The following is a 17,883-nucleotide window of genomic DNA, read 5'->3' on the forward strand; positions in this document are numbered from 1 at the left end:
GCTCCTTGGGTGGATGGATGGCTAGTCCAGGTCCTCTTTTCCCTTGGGGACCTAATGCATCATATGTGTGACACTGCCTGACTCCCAGTGAAGGTAACAGGAGTTGTGCCAGAGTAAAAACTGCATCAGGACCTCAGGAGGTGTTCATGCTCTATACCGGGGTAGGCAACCTATGGCACGTGTGCCGAAGGTGGCACGCAAGCTGAATTTCAGTGGCACTCACACTGCCCCGCTCCTGGCCACTGGTCCGGGGGGCTCTGCATTTTAATTTAATTTTAAATGAAACTTCTTAAACATTTAAAAAACCTTATTTATTTTACATACACCAATAGTTTAGTTATATACTATAGACTTATAGAAAGAGACCTTCTAAAAATGTTAAAATGTATGACTGGCACGCGAAACCTTAAATTAGGGTGAATAAATGAAGACTCGGCACAGCACTTCTGAAAGGTTGCCGACCCCACTCTATACTGTGGCCTGCTCTTCTTTAAACTATACTTCCCCACATAACTTCCCTGCCAAATTTTCCTCTCCAAGGTTCCACATCTGACTGACACGTACAGCTTTCACCTGGTCACTGACAGCAAGATAATGTAGATGTATTTATGGCATTGTGTCATTAAAGGACACAAATTCAGGAAACATTAAGGTCTGTTTACTAACAGCAACTTCTATACCTTAATGATAAAACACATCCACAGCAAATATAGGTGATAAGATTATTGATCTGTCTATGGCAGATTTTCTAGAGAAGGCCTGTCCTGAATTCAGGAATAATTGCAGAGGAGGATTCATAAGGTGAATATCCTTCACGGTGCTAGTTAGTATTATGACATTTAATAATGTCACATGCAATGTTCAAGTGTCCCCATGGGAAAAGGGGTGAGAGCAAGAGAGAGGCATCATGACCTAGTGAGTGAGCATAGACAATTCCTATGCTGGAGTACCCAGACTTTCCATATTCTAATCCCAGCTCCACCACTGGAGCTCATCACTATGGGGCCACAGACAATTCTGTTAACTTCTCTCTGCCTACACCAACTGTAAAATGGCCATAATATTATTTCCCAGCTTCATATGGTTGTTCTATGTTAATGGCTGTACAATGGCCATACAAGTGGTATTGGCCAAGTCTTTGCCCTTGGGGCTCCCAGAGTGCATGCACTGGGACAGTAGCTCCCCAACACTTTCAAAAGGTGCTCCCTGCCAGCCAGCTCCACCTGCCAGGGGAGTGGTGAACCTGCCCTCATTCCACATCTCCCCATCCCTTTTGACCACCTAACATACATGGAGCACTGGAGGGAGTATGGACTGTGCTCTCACATGTGGTTCTGGCCACACCCTGCACAGGATGCAAAATGAGAGATGGAGAATCTTCTTACGTTCCTCACCACTTGCACAAACACACCAAGGCCAGCCAGAAGCCACCTCATTATTAGCATCTCTATTCCCTCCTATGCCTCTTCCAAATAAAGGATGCTCTAAACCAGCAAACTCCGCCCTTGTTTGCCTAAACATTAAACATGGCAGTTTAAACCAAAGCATATTACTGCTGCAGGAATTTGGGAAGCAGTTATGCATGTCCAAGGTACAGAGTGCCATTGGGATCCTGTGGGGAATGCCTGCTCTCTTGTTTCTCAGTATGGCTTAATTTCTTCATTCATGGGGCAACAAATGAGGAGGATAAGAAAAATGCACACAAAAGACTAAATACTCTAAGAAGACATTTTCACCAAAGAAAACGTGCACCATCTCCTAGCATTTCACACACCACGTTGCCTAATTAATCCTGACGTGTCCAGTAGTCATCTCTGTGTGAGCCTCTAACTATGCAGCATCACCTTAAAGCTGTATGAAAAGCACCAAGCCGAGCACATTTTCATGCAAAGGATTAGAAGGTGTATGACAAGAATTAGCAGTTGGATTAAACAAACATGTTTCATTATTTATCACATATTGTATCAGCTGGTTTTTTGTTTTGTTTTACTAAGACAAAACTAAAAGTTGGGAACTGTAACCACAGCGCTAATACAGTCAGTGGGAAATGTTTTCTCGTGTAAGGCTTGATCCTTCAAGGTACAGAAGCATACTAGCCTAATGCTGTAGACAACATGCTTAAAGTTAAGCGTGTGACCAGCCCTGCTGAAATCAATGGGATATCACGTTTAAAGTTCAACGTAGTGCTGGATCAGGGTCAAGAGCATTCACTACTTTGCATGAGAAGCCCCTGTAGTATTTGCACTACAGAAATTTATTTTGCAGTAGGGTGTGAAGCTTTCCTCGACTTGGTAGTACCAATTAATTCTCAAATGTTCATGGTGTTTGAAATGCTCTTTCATACCTATCGTTCTTAGGGGTTATCTACACATCTTTGCAGGAAACTAAGGTAGTATCTGTGGTATCTGAGAACCTTGGCCATTTGATACTCTGAGCTTGTCCTCTGAAATAAAGTGAGTGAGTGAGTGAGTGTGTGTGTGTGTGTGTGTGTGTGTGTGTGTGTGTGTGTGTGTGTGTGTGTGTGTGTGTGTGTGTGTGTGTGTCCCTTTGAACTTTCAGATCAAATCACTAAACATGACCCAAATAAGGGTAAAAACACAGTTCAAGAACTACTGATGTTGGATCGATTTATTTTAGCATCCCCAGTTAGAGCCCTGACCCCCTCCAGCACCCCAATCCCCTACCCCAGCCCAGTGAAAGTGAGCGAGGGTGGGGGAGTGTGAGCCACCAAGGGAGGGGGAATGCAGTGAGCAGGGGGTTGGGCATCGGGGAAGGGGGAGGGCTAGGGTGTTTGGTTTTGTGTGATTAGAAAGCTGGAAACCCTACATGCACATGGCAGAGGATATAAAAAGGCAACTGAGACATCTCCATTTTGTCTTCATTTCCTGCTTCATTTCTCTGGACTGAATTTCTAACAAGGAAGCTTTGAACAAGGACTGATAACCCCCAATCTGTTTGGGTGATTCCACAAACTTTTGCAAGTTAGCAGTTTATTCCATTACTGCTGTGATGCTGATCTAAGAACAATGAAAATCATTTTTATGTTATATATGATCCTTTAACCGTTCAAGAACTCTCCTCTTCTTTCTCTTTTTAATTATTATTAAACCGTTAGTTTTAGTTACTAAAGGATTGGCATCAGCACGATTATTGGGTAAGATCTGAGTTATATATTCACCTGGCTAAGAGGCTGATCCCTTGGGATTGGAAGGACCCTGTATCTGATTAAACTGATTTTCAGTAACCATTCATCATCAAGTCCACCGGCTCTGTGGTGAGCCAAGGGATGGAATGCCTAAGAATACTTCATTTTTGTCTTCTTGTTAACCAGTGTGGTGATACAGAAGTTCACTTTTGTTACTGGCTTGGTATACTCTAATGATAGAATAACCACCAGTTTGGGGTGAGTCTGCCCTATTTCTCGGCAGTCTTTCCTGAATTTGGCATTCTCAACAGTGTCATAATTTAAAATTTAAATTGTTTTTTAAATATAAATACAGGTTTATTTTAAAAATAAACCTATTTAAAAACTAAATTTCAAGTCATGACAACCCATGTTAAGGCCTAAACTTCTTATATCAGAACAAAAATATGAAGCAGTACATATTTACTGCAAAGTTTTAAAGAAAATCAAACCACTGAACTTGTGGAAGTCACTGGCTAAGTATCTGGGACCAGAGTTTGCTGAAGTGTTAAAACAGCCTTTGACAGCAGTAACCTTTTCTGCAGGTGCAGTGTGAATATTTTCTTCATTTCTATTTATTCAACTAGTTCAGTTCAATTACTAGTTCATTCAAAGTTATGACACCTTCTGAGAGTTGAAAAAGCAGGGAAACTTGTTTTCCTCTTTCAATCTATGAAGAAAAGCTAAGTGTGAGAGGATGAGATCCATCAGTTCTAAAATGTTGAAGGACATTGTGACTAGAAACAATCAGTTCAATTCACTAACTACAGATAATACTTCCTTTGTTTAATGTCAGTTTTCAATGCAAAACATTTTGATAAACTTTTTTCTTTTGTATCCAGCACATTTAAAGTAGTTTTAATATAATTTTAAAAAATTAAAAATGGTGCGTTTGTGCATTTTTAATTCATTTGAATTTCCATTCAAATGCAGCTTGACACAAATCACAGGTACAACAGTAATCATCTAGAAAATAAGCAGTGCATCATTCAACATTTTCTAGCGTAATAAAAAATGTAAGAATGTAAATGGAATAAATGTAAGTTAAGCTATATAACTGCTTAAATAAATGTGTATAGACATAGCCTATCCTCCTGATTGGCAAAAAGAAATACCAAACTAAGTGTAAAGACTACATTTATTTGCAAATCAACCTGTTTTAATGGTTACCAATCAATGAGAATCAGTCTTTCTTTAGGAAAATAACTGAAAAATATAAATGCAATACAATTAAAAACTGATTATTTAAATTGCTTTGACTTAAATCAGTTTATCCTAGGACAAACAATACATTCTTCTTCAGCAGTCAGTAAGTACATGACGGGTTTTCTCCAGACACCAGCTCATTATACAATCCTTGTATATGGCAAGTCACACAGATATGAAAAAAAACCAGGAGTACTTGTGGCACCTTAAAGACTAACAAATTTATTTTAGCATGAGCTTTCGGCTCACGAAAGCTCATGCTAAAATAAATTTGTTAGTCTTTAAGGTGCCACAAGTACTCCTGGTTTTTTTGCGGATACAGACTAACACGGCTGCTACTCTGAAACAGATATGAAAGGCCATTTTCTCTCAAGCACAGCTATTTAGCAGAAACACCACAAACCTCCCACGCTCTGTATGGGTATTACGCCTTGGTATTAGAGATAGGCCAGAACCTCATACTTGAATCCCTTTGAAATTTGGGGAGTAGGGAAGAGTTTGGATCTAAATCTCTAGGTTCACTGCAGATTGTAAACAGGTAGGATCTTATTTTCTGGTTCCAGTTCAGATACATCCACTTACTCACTTAGGAGGGCTGTTCTCATGACATTTTGACCAATAAACTGGAAGTTCTCATGAGATTTTTCTATGAGTTCCACCATTCAAGCTGCATTCACAATTTTGCTGCCCTTTTGGGCTCACCTGGACTGCTAATGAGATTTTCAAGCAATTGAATTCAAATCAATGCCTTGATTCAGCCTCAAGGCTGAACTCTTACTACCCTGTACATTCTTTCTTCAGCCTCTCTCTACTATCGTGTACAAAGTTCCATGAACAGCCTTGCACTCAGACCATAAACCATGAGTAAACTAGGGATGCTACTTTGCCACATACACAACACAACACATTTACTTTGAGGAATGTGTGAAATTAACTTGAACTTTTCTTTTCTACTGTTTAAGCAACCCATTCTGCCTGCTAAACTGGATTTTTGGAAGCCAAGCAAATGGAGAGCTAAGGAAAGGGAAAAGTTAATACAGTAGAACCTCAGAGTTATGAACACGAGAATTACGAACTGACTGGTCAAACACATACCTCATTTGGAACTGGAAGTATGCAATCAAGCAGCAGCAGAGACATCTCCCCCTCCACCCCCACCCCCAAAAAAGGCAAATACAGTACAGTATGGTGTTAAATGTAAACTAGTAAAAAAAATAAAGTTTAAAAAAAGATTTGACAAAATTAGGAAACTGTTTCTGTGCTTGTTTCATTTAAATTAAGATGGTTAAAAGCAGCATTTTTCTTCTACATAGTAAAGTTTCAAAGCTGTATTAAGTCAATATTCAGTTATCAACTTTTGAAAGAACCACAAGGTTTTGTTCAGAGTCACGAACATTTCAGAGTTACGAACAACCTCTATTCCTACATTACTCAAGTCCTTCTGAAATGAAGACATCAACTTACCTAAGTTGTTTTGCATAGCTGATTTCAATCTCCGTTCTTTCTTTTACAAACTTGATGTATTTTTCCAGAACATCAATTCCCCATTGCGTATGTTTTTCTAAGTTGTCAAACTGATCCTGCAGTGAAACAAATAGATAGTTTAGTCTCGCTGAGTTTGGAGATAACTTAAAAAAACAACAATCCCCAAAAGGACACACCACTGAAGAGAAAGTATTGCTAATATTTTCCATGATTACAGCCAGGCATTTTTTGTAGCACAGGTTTTTATCAGCCTAACCAAGTTTAGTTTGAGAGAGGCCAAGACAGTAACTCTCAAGCGCTGCTTTATGAAACATCATTTCCGAAAGTCGGGCTTGTCACGTGACAGTTTCTGAGCCCCAAGAAATGCTTCAACAGAGGTGTACGGAGTTGTACCTTTAGGACTGCATTGATCTTGTCACTAGAGTTTGCTAAAAGACCCACAAATTCAGAAATCCACTCTTAATTAACACCTCAACTGTTTTTCTCAGGTTGATAACATCATAGGTATCATCTGAAACTTTGTGGAGCCATTCCTCAAGATTTTCCTTTCAATAGCTGGCATTTATGGAACATCCTTCTACGGAACAGAACTGACTTCCCATACACCCTTATGTTTACTTATAAAATAGAAAACACACAAAACTGATACGCGAAAACATGACTTTAGCTCCGTTTACAGTAATCCTTCTTGTAAGTCCACATTTACATACAGATGCTACTTTCGTCTTTAAATACTGTCGCCCCCAAAATTACTCATGTTTTCAATAAGTCTTCTGCATCAAAAAGCATCCCATGTGTCAGTCTGGAGTTTCCCAGATGCCAAGAGATTAGACAACTGTACATTCAGATTAATTACCAAATCAAAATACGAGTTCTTTCTAGGGTCTAAAGACCTAATGCAAAAACATCTTAGCTTTTCAAATTCTAGCTCTCGGATGTTACGTTGTCACTATTTAATTTCATTATACGAACACAATACACAAGCCTAAGCTTCCCAGATCTAGCCTTCTGAAAAATATGATTCACAACACAAAATCTAACAGGCCTCATTTCTTCCAGTATATCAGAATGCAGGTGATGATAGGATGAGCATCTCAATTATGTTCCTGGCTGAGAGGCAGGGTGCGATAGAGCCAGCTTGCCAAAAATGGAATAGGTAGGGAAAGAGAACAAAAATTAAATCCTTAGTACCTTCCTGGTAAAGTCCATATTAATCTGCAACAGGTAACATTTTAGCAGTTCATGTCTATATAATAACTTCATTGCAAATTTACCTTGACAGAAGTGCAATACGAACCCATTATTTATCTACCTTGTCTAGCTTACAAACTCTGCAAGTCTCTACATCTTAGTTTCATGTCTTATGAAAGCTATATGCTTAAATAGGTTTGAGGTCAGATCCTCAGCTAGCATAAACTGATGTAGCTCCACTGAAGTCAATGAATCTATGCTAATTTACACCAGCTGAAGATCTGGCACTGTGCGACTTTCGGTTTGTAAAACCATCAGCTAACATCAGTAAAACAGACAGGGGGGGAAAACCCACTTCCTTTGATTAGTAGAATATGGAAACAGACTCCCACAAAGTCTACTGCAGAGCACTAATATGTTGCTTCAAGCAGACTACATTTGGTGCAGTGTAACATATGTCAATCAAAATATAAATTCTCTTGACATAAGTACAGCTGTCTCTAGTAAGTCAGTCTTGCATAACGGAAGCTGCTACACTGCTTGCTAATCTTATTGCTCCATTCTTGGCTGGGCCCCTTAACAGAGAGAGATTTGAATCAGGTCAAAAAAGGGCAATATACAGAATTTTATAAAGTAGCTTGTTAATATACAATACAGGAGCTATCTATTCTCATGCTTTGGTCTTGTCTAATTGCAAAGTTGCACTGGCTTAACTTAAGGTGCAATTTTAAACTGATTTAGTTAAATTGGAGCAATAGGTTTTTCACAGAGGCTTATTTCAGTTTAGTTAAGTTAATTAGGAACGGATTTTAACGAAGTTGAAATAAGGTATACTCAAACCAAAATAAGCCACCCTTAAAAACCAAAATACTAATAGTTACACTGCGGTGGGAGAGGCGGAAGTTACCTGAACTGGCGCAAATTTGTCTGTAAACAACCCAGGGGTTTCCCTAGACCCCGCCCCAGGCGGGGTGTACACCCCTCCTGAATTTCCACCCCCCCCCCAGTTACATGCAGTGTTGCCAATTTAGTCATTGGTTGGAAATTTGAATTGAAACATTAATACACACTTTAAAAGCTTATATAGTATATGAGAAAATACTTGTACCTGAGAAAGCATAATGGGGTTGAAAAGTGTGAACAAAGACTACCTTCCTCATACAGCTGTTATTTATGACAATGTCAGCACATTTGTTTTGGCTATATTGGCCTGCCTAATAAATTTCAAATTATTATTTATAAGCAAGGTCTGAATGAGCTCTCCCCTGACACCTAGTGATGAGCCAGGGGTGGGTGGAAAGGCTTCAGGACCACACTGTATTTACATGAACTCACCTACTCTGCCCAGGTAGCCAGCAGGCAGAGCTGTGTTGCCCAAGTGATCAATTTTGGCTAGTGTTGGGTTACAAACCCCTGAAATGTGTTATCCTTATCGTATGAGTAAAGGGCAGCAGAACTGTATTTAGCCTGTCTGAATGAGGGGGTCTCCCTCAGTGCTAATTTGTGCCAGGGCTTGCCAGGGCTGAGCCCCGGCACCTCTAGACTTGGCAGTCCATAGCCCTGGGACCTCTGGGCTTGTCACATCAGTTATGAGAGTAACAAACTTGCTTGAGCCCTGGCACTTTTCATTACAAATTAAGCACTGGTCACCCTCAACTGAACTGCACTCCATAAGCAGGAGGTTTGGATGCCATATCCTAGTGAAGAGAGAGAGAGAGAGAGAGAGAAGGTGGGTGGGTGGGGCACAGGTGTTTTGCTTGGTGGTGTGGCCTCTGCCTAAGTCACAAGCACTATTTGACCTGCCCCTCTCTCCTGTTTAGAGAGAGAGATGATTAGTCTTCATATGTAACCACTAGAGCTGAAATCACTGATAATCAGGTCTAAGTGCTTAGACCTGCAGTGGGACAGTGTTTCTGTGGAAGAGACAGCCCAGCCTGCACTAGCAGCAAGGTTCCCCCACTGAGAGCTGGGTGGAACCTTGAGAGACCAACTCGCAGAGGTCACAGTGGCAGGTGGCAGCAGAAAGTGACAGTGCAGGGCCACTGGGGACAGAGCGGTAGAGTGAACAGTGGCACGACAGACAACAGCGGCCAGAGCACTGAACCATATTTTAGTGACTCCGCTCCAGAATGCTAGATTTGTGACTGGGAAACTTATATAAATATGGGTTTCCTAGTAGGCCAAGATTTTTAAAATGCATTATTTGCCAAGGCCATTATCTCACACCACCGCTATCTCAAGCGGCCATTATCTCAGGGAGTTTCTGTACTAAACTTTTTTATTATTATAATTACTTTTTATGTAAGAATGGCCATATTGGGTCAGACCAATGCTCCATCTATCCCAGTATCCGGTCTTCCTACAGTCACTATTCCAGGTGCTTCAGAGGGAATGAACAGAACAAGGAATCATAGAGTGATCCATCCCCTGTCATCCACTCCCAGCTTCTGGCGAACAGAGGCAAGGGACACTCAGAGCATAGTGTTGCATCCCTGCCCATCCTGGCTAATAGTCATTGATGGACCTAACCTCCATGAATTTATCTAGTTCTTTTTTGAACCCAGTTATAATTTTGGCCTTCACAACATCCCAGGCAAAAAGTTCCACGGGTGACTGTGCGCTGTGTGAAGAAATACTTCCTTTTGTTTGTTTTAAACTTGCTGCCTATTAATTTCATTCAGTGATCCCTGGTTTTTGTGTTAAGTGAAGGGGTAAATAACACTTCCTTATTCATTTTATCCACCTGAGTCAAGATTTTATAAGCCTCTATCATATCCCCTCTTAGTCATCTCTTTTCCAAGCTGAAGAGTCCCAGTCTTTTTAATCTCTCCTCTTATGGAATCTATTCCATACCCCTAATCATTTTTGTTGCCCTTTTCTGTACCTTTTCCAATTCCAATATCTCTTTTTTGAGATGGGTGACCAGACCTGCACACAGTATTCAAGATGTGGGCATATCATGGATTTATATAGCAAAAGTGGAGGAGCTTGGTTTGCCAGACTGATCAGCTAAGCCAATACTGACAACCTGTATGAAAAAGGCTGCAAAACACCATGCCTCTGGACTGTATCATCAACATGCAGAAAGCCTTATAAGCCAGTCACAGTCAAAGCCAATTTAAGAAGAACTTAATGAGGCTGTTAAGAATGCTGGAGACACAACTCAGTTTATGTGAACCAACATGGCTGTTGCACCATACTTTCTATTTAAGCAAGAGATACCAGACCACACACTACAAACTGGAGGCCAATGTTAAGTGCATTGTCATTTGTTAATCCTGAAGTTGGACACTGGTTTCAAACAAGACTGGCAAATGCTCGCTATCTTTCTGAAAAAACTCAGTTGACTCTCTAGAAGCATGTGGTGCAACAGTGAAAGACTCATCAGCTGAAAAAGTGGAGAACTCTCTCACCATATTCAAAATATGTGCATACATGGCTGATGAATGCACCAATGCAAATAGGCATCAAATATTAAGTCATTGCGTAGGTTATCTTGATGTCTGTGGTAGCTCAGTAGATGCATTCTAGATGTTCAGGTTATAGAAGACACATCAGCTGCTTCTGTGACATCTTAGAAGAGTTAAATGCTTGTAAATTGAACCCCAAACAGATGGTACTTGAGCATTTGATCGAGCTACAAACTTCTCTTGAAGAGATAGTGGAGTACAAGCTTTGCTCAGAGAAAAGTGTAACCCTAATCTCTCCTATACACACTGCAGAGGCCATCTACTCCAGAATCTTCAAAAGCCATTAAAAAGCCATAAATTTAATGGCTTTTTTATACTCTTTTTTTTCCAGAAAGAGTCCCAAAGGACTGAACATCTTGGAAACAAATAGAAGATACACTGTGATTGAAGTTAAAATTAGTCCAACCTGAGAAAACCTGCTGGCTTTCTCATGAGCGATTCTTGGCTGTTGTTTTAAAATTACTGCAACCATTATTACTGGCTTTCGAAATTATCCACCAAGATAGGACAGATCTAAGTAGTGAGGCTGGTAGACTACTTTTGTTACTAAGTTCAGAGAACACTATTGCCATTCTCTCTCTTGTAAGTCTACAGTTGAAACCACTTGGGTCATTAAACAATGTCATCCAGGCATCTGCTACAACAGTAGTAGATCTTTTTCCAGAAGTAGAAGCTACCTTTGGATCAATCAGAGATATCCATTGAAAATGTACTGGAAGAAGCAAAGACTTCATTCCAGAAGTTGACTAATGAAGGTACTTATATTGACTCCTTAAGTGAAGAGGACAAGAAGTGTTTGTAAAGCCAGCTGAAAAAGTACACAGACTTGATTCTTACAAATCTACAATAGTGATTTCTGGATTCTACTCAACCTCTACATAGCTTTTACAGATGCCTCTCTTATAAAACACCTACAGTTGAGTAGAGTGAGGCACTACCAGCAATGGTGCAGCTATGTGATCAGGACAGAACAGAAAATTTTGAACACAGAGTGGAATATCATACGACAAACAAATGAAGATTTAACTTCAACTTCTTTATCATCACTAGTGGCTCGACCTGATCTTTGTGCTATGTTTCCTGGAATGAAAGAAGTAGGAATTCATCTCTTGCTACTCTCAGTCACAACAGCTACAGTTGAGCGTTTTTTCCTCATTGAATAGAATTTTGTGTTCTGAAAGCAGTCGCCTTCTGCCTGATCATGAGACTATCAAGAAGGACTGGAAGTAATGGACACACAAGAAGACACCAAAGAGTGCAAAATTACAACAAGAAACCAAGAAGGATGTAGATGTAGTGCTTCATAGTAGGCTTGACTAGCCAACTTTAATTTTTGTGATGATTTTAAAACATGAGTTAAATCTAATAAAATGGTCGTGAAACATTTTTCAGTTTCTACTCTGGTGCCATATAGCCTACCTTTGCCCTCATGGTCTCAACCCTCGTCGGCCCTCACCCCCCTGAATATTCCAACACCCCCTCTAATTTCAATTCCTGGGGGAAACACTGAGACAACCCCTTATTTCAGGAGGCTTCAAATCTAGAGACAATACAAAGAGATAGCATGTACAGAATAACAGACCTCGCCCATCCCCAGAGGCAATTCAGGTCAGAAAGAGCAGGGGTGTAATTTCAACACCAAGAGACACCTTTTGCTCACACTTGCAACCACATAACCTCTACCGAAGTCAATGGGATTACACAGGTGTACCAGAGAGCAGAACTTGACCTACTGTCTGTCTTTGAAGGTTTTTGGCAAAGAGCACTGCGAGGTACCACACTCCATACTGTTCTATGAGATAGAGCGTCACTAAATAAATCTGAACAGTATGTCACAGAGGCAACCAGTCACCCATATATTTACATTCAGTCCCCTCAAACTTTTTGGAGAATTTCAAGGAGGGAAAGCCTCTCTCCAATCCCTTTTTATGCAAGTCACAGCACTCTTGTTGGGTACATTATATTAACAGCAAACTTAACATCCAACCGTCCCCCTCGTACCCTTTTCAAAGAGGAGGAATCACTCCTCCCATCCTCTCCCCAGGCACTTTCAAGGAGATATTACCCTTTGAAAAATGCAAAATATGCTGAACACTCACAAAGATACAGCGAGTTCACCTTCAGAAGGTGATCTCCTTGCTGTCTTTGTCGCCTGATCAATTTGTTTAACACCCTATTTTTAGAATACCAAAGAGATCAGAATACGAAAAACCTGATGATAACTCCTTGTGGCTGAATGAGTCAGGTCTGTTGTTCCGTAAGTTAGTCTGCTCTGCTGTTTGAGTGGTCTGCCCAGGTCTAGTTTAGAGAAAGAGAACTCCATGGTGTACAGCACAAAGGAAGGGTTGAAATGCTGCCGTGCAGGTAGCTGTCTGAAAGTAAAAGGTGCTAGAGTTGTTAAGAAAATACTAACTGTATAAATGGAAAGGAAGCAGAGATACTGGTCAGTGGCTGGAGTTGTGATCAACCGGAACAAAGAGCTGCAAGAACTGAGTTCCACAAACAAGAACGACGACAAGATGAACTCTGGCTGTTTACTGTAGTCTTTGAGCTAGTCTACACTGGTAACGCTAAAGTGCTGCTGTGGCAGCACATTAACGTGGCTTGTGTGGTCGCAGCACAGGGGACTAGCTACCAGTGCTGAGAGCGCGGCTTCAAGCGCTGGTGCACTGTCTATACTGGTGCTTTACAGAGCTGAAACTTGCTGCACTCAGGGGCGTGTTTTTTTCCACACCCCTGAGCGAAAAAGTTGCAGCGCTGCAAATTGCCAGTGTAGACCAGCCCTTAGTTACAGATAAGAGTTGCAGTCCCTTTGGTATCTCTCAAAAGTATTAGGGGTTTCAACTGCAATTGTAATAAAGAGGCAACGTCCTGGGCGCAATCCCTTCATACCGTGGGCATCTGTGCCACTTTCAGAGAGAGAGAGTGTGTGTTCGTTCCTTCAGGAGACAGAAAAATATCAAGGTCAAGTGAAGATAGGCCCAATTGTGCTGCCAGAAAGAGAGAGGAATGAGGTCTTGAAGGACAAGTGGTGCAGTGAGAGAAAGGGCTCTAAAAACCTATTCCTCCTCATTGTCCCATCTGTCTATTCAAGAAGCTTAGGCTAGGAAGTGGCTCTCACCTAAGACTGATGAGGCACGGAGCAGAAAAGAACTTTTAGCATAGGGAATTCATTTGATCACAAATTACAGCTTTTAAAAATGTGTAATCCTTAAAGCTGTGGTGTTTGCAATGGCCCTAAAAGAATTAAGTTGGAAAAGGCAGATTTCAGAAGCTGTTGGCAACAGTGTCTTACCTTCAATCAGCCAATGAGCATTTGTTAGTGGTTTTCAACCCGTGGTCCGCAGATTCCTGGGGTTCTGCAGGCTATGTCTAAGATTTTCAAAGGAGTCCGCACCTCCATTCAAATTTTTTTTAGAGGTTCACAAGTGAAAACAGGTTGAAAACCACTGATTTAGAATTTCTAATGTGCATTGTCACTACTTAGAATCTGAAAAGTTAGCCAAGATGGTACCTTTCTCTATCGCACAGACATTTCAGGATTGCTCTCTACTATATGTTTTGCGCTGCTTTGCTCAGTCTTGATTTAAAATGTCACCAATAATAGGGCTTCCACCACTCTCCTTAGGAGACCATTCCACATGCTAGCAGACCTCAGTTAAAGGCCTTCTGGAGAGCTTTGAGGGAGGAGTTCTTTGAAAGGCTACTACTTTCCTATCATACATTTCACTTACCAGCTTTCTATTAATCTTACAGTCCATTCATCCAATCCATACTTTTTTTACTTGCTGGCAAGAATACTGTGGGAGACCATATAAAAGCTTTGCTAAAGTCAAGATATATCACATCCACTGCTTTTCCCCATATCCACAGAGCCAGTTATCTCATTATAGAGGGCAATCGGGTTGGTCAGGCATGACTTGCCCTTGGTCAATCCATGTTGACTGTTCCTGATCACCTTCTTCTCCTTCAAGTGCTTCCAAGTGGTTTCCTTGACGACCTGCTCCATGATTTTTCCAGGGACTGAGGTGAGGCTGACTGGTCTGTAGTTCCCCGGGTTCTCTTCCTTCCCTTTTTTAAAGATGGGCACTATATTTGCCTTTTTCCAATTGTCCGGGACCTCCCCCAATCGCCACCAGTTTTCAAAGATAATGGCCAGTGGTTCTGCAATCACAGCAGACAATTTCCTCAGCACCCTCAGATGCATTAGCTCTGGACCCATGGACTTGTGCATGTCCAGCTTTTCTAAATAGTCCATAACCTTTTCTTCCACCACTGTGTTGCCCAGGACAGCAGTGTGGAAGCTGACCTTGTCTGTGAAGACCAATGCAAAAAAAGCATTGAGTACTTCAGCTTTTTCCACATAATCTGTCACTAGGTTGCCTCCCCCATTCATTAAGAGTCCCACACTTTCCCTGACCTTTTTCTTGTTGCTAACATACCTGTAGAAACCCTTCTTGTTACCCTTCACATCCCTTGCTAGCTGCAACTCCAACTGTGTTTTGGCCTTCCTGATTACACCCCTGCACACTTGAGCAATATTTTTTATATTTTTATATTTTTACATTTCTTTCTTTGCAATGAAAAGAACACAAACTTGTTTTCCAATTATATGATCCACTTTCTCTCCCCTGAATAAGAAATTTCTGTACACAGAGAAGCATTTTTTAGCTGGACAATGTATTGATGAGGATACCTATATTACAGCATCTCCAACCACCATCTGTATGCGTTTTTGTACACCTCATTCAAATCTCTCCTTCAGACCCACTTCTTCCATGCTGCCCACAAAAAGAGAGTCAAAAATAGCTTAAAAGAAAAAGATAGCACTTTTCATTGAATGAACAGGATGCGCACATACCTAAATACAGTAACCACCTATTCATACTACTATAACCTTTGTCCTTTCTCATCCCACTCCAATCCATCCTCTCACTGTCTCTACTTGTCACACCATGCATAATATTAGGCCCTGGTTCCTGTAAATGGACTCTTACATCCATGTGGAGCCCCTGGGACTTCCCCAGTTCCACTGATTCCATTTAACAAAGAGCTTATGACGTCAGAGCCTGCACCTACAAGCTGACCTATGTGGTTCCATGTGGGTAGAAACTTGCACAACTGGTCCCTTAGGTTGTACTGGGACTGTGTCTTTGTGTTTGTTCTGTGAAGTGCCTAGCAATGCAGATCATTATTACCATAAGAGAAGAGCTCAGAGGAAAGAGACGACCTTTAGTCATTAACTTTAATGAGAACTGGGCATCTAAATCCCTTAGGCACCATTGAAAATCTCAGCCCTATGGCAATGTGTGCTTCTAACAATTTCTGTTTCCATTCATTCCTCTGGAGTATTTTTATCACAGCCCCAAATAACGTCAAACCCATGCATTCTTTTCACAGCTCTGCTGCAAGCTTTTTACTCTGGCAATGCTCAGCTTGGAAACAGTCACGTGTGCTTGTTTTTCCTCATTTTATTCTAACTGACAGTTGCAAAAGATCAGAAGATAGCAATCCAGGGAATGCCTGTACTGCAATCCAAGATGTGACTGCAGCCCAGATAGACATAGGCAAATATTACTAAAAACATTAGTGTAGGTGTGGTGGCATGGGCTTCAGATCAGGCTGTTCAAGCACACCTGTTGCCACATCTATAGTGCTATTTTAGAAATACTATGTCTACCTGAGTTGCAGTCACACCTTGGATTGCATTACAAATATTCCCCCAGTCACTGCTCCAGTGTTAAACAATCAGATTCATTAGCACAGCAAAGCACCATAGGAATAAGGAAAGAGGTCATAAAAGATTGTGCTGAGCAAAGCAATGAGGCAAAGAAAACAAAAAACACACTGTAGAGTTTCTTGCACAATAAAGGAAAATGAAGATTTTTCAACAAGGTTTTGGGACTAAAGCAACAATTTATGGGTATTTGAATCCATATCACCATGCTCTCAAATGAACTCACACAGATAACTGATAAAAGAAAAAACACTTTTTGCAAAATGATCACTCCATATCTGACCTCTCAGTCCTCAAAGGAAACCTGCACGACACCTTCAAAAGATGAGCCTGGGAACTTAAATTCATTACTTTGCTAGACACTAAAAATCATAAATAAAGACACTGTTTCATGTCTTATTACAATAATCTGTAATCCACTAACCCCCCTTTTTTGTGCTATGACTTAAGAAATGTTAACTGGCCCACTTCATTTTGAATGGTCTCTTTCAATATGTGTGATTCCTGAAGAAGAGCTCTGTGTAGCTCAAAAGCTTGTCTCTTTCACCAAGAAAAGATATTACCTCAGGGCCGCCCAGAGGGGGGGGCAAAGGGGGCAATTTGCCCCGGGCCCCGTGCTCCGCAGGGGCCCCCAAGAGAACAGTGGAGGCTCCCGCCTCCGCCCCTCTCCTGGAGCCTCAGCGCATCAAGCGACGTGTCTCCGGCGGGGCCCCTGAGCCCCGCCCCGCTCCGAGCCGCGTGGTCAGGGGGCGGGGCTGGGAGCTCCGGGCTGATCTCAGCTCCCTCCGCTCGGCATGGAGCTCACAGCCCCTCCCCCTCCCCACGCGGCTCTGAGCTGGACGGAGCTCAGGCCCCGCCGGGGACACGCTGCGGCTGTTCCGGCGAGGCGCTGAGACTCCGGGTGAGGAGGGAGCCGGGGGTAAGAGGCTGGGGCCGGGGGGAAGCGGGACCTGCCGCCGAAGGGCAGCCCGGTCTTCGGCTGCGGGGGGCCCCTTCCGTTCCGGGACCCGCCGCCGAAGTGCCCCGAAGACCCACGGCGGGGACCCCCACCCCGCCGAATTACCGCCGAAGACCGGGCTGCGCTTCAGCCGCGGGTCCCGCTTCGGCGGTAATTCGGCGGCGGGGGGCTCCCGCCACGGGTCTTCGGGGCACTTCGGCGGCGGGTCCCGGAACGGAAGGGCCCCCCGCCGCCGAAGACCCCGGGCCCCCGGAATCCTCTGGGCGGCCCTGTATTACCTCACCCTTCTTGTCTCTCCAATATCTTGGGACCAACATGGCTACTACAACGCTAAAAAGACAGCAACTGTCATCTAACTAATATTAGGCTGATTCAGACAAAAATAAAAGGTGGTATTGCTCCCAAATTCTGGCTATACTCCAAGATCCACTCCTGATGCCAAGTGGAGATGATGCTCACAGCAGTCTATGGATATCAGCATAATAACATCACCCTTCTTTCCAGAGTGTTTTGATCAGCATTGAAATAGTTAATGTTTGTGCCCATGCAGGGCCAATGCAGGATTGGGGCCTTAATTTGTCATCACTAGGTTTCAGTCCCCTACCCACTCAGATGAACGGAGCAGATCACGTTTCTCTGGCAGTTATTGTTT

General features: G+C 42.2%; 1 protein-coding gene across 8 annotated transcripts in view; it reads right to left on the bottom strand.

Annotated features, from left to right (window-relative positions):
- The window catches only part of FNBP1 (formin binding protein 1), a 146,318-nt gene that overhangs the window by 89,795 nt on the left and 38,640 nt on the right, over window positions 1-17,883 (bottom strand). For all 8 annotated transcript variants that reach the window (XM_044992963.1, XM_044992966.1, XM_044992967.1 and 5 more), the window contains exon 2: window positions 5,855-5,970. In XM_044992963.1, coding sequence (XP_044848898.1) covers window positions 5,855-5,970 — 116 coding nt within the window. The remainder of the gene's footprint in view (window positions 1-5,854; window positions 5,971-17,883) is intronic.

This window comes from Mauremys mutica, chromosome 18 (genome assembly GCF_020497125.1).
Source record: "Mauremys mutica isolate MM-2020 ecotype Southern chromosome 18, ASM2049712v1, whole genome shotgun sequence".
Taxonomy (NCBI): Eukaryota; Metazoa; Chordata; order Testudines; family Geoemydidae; genus Mauremys; species Mauremys mutica.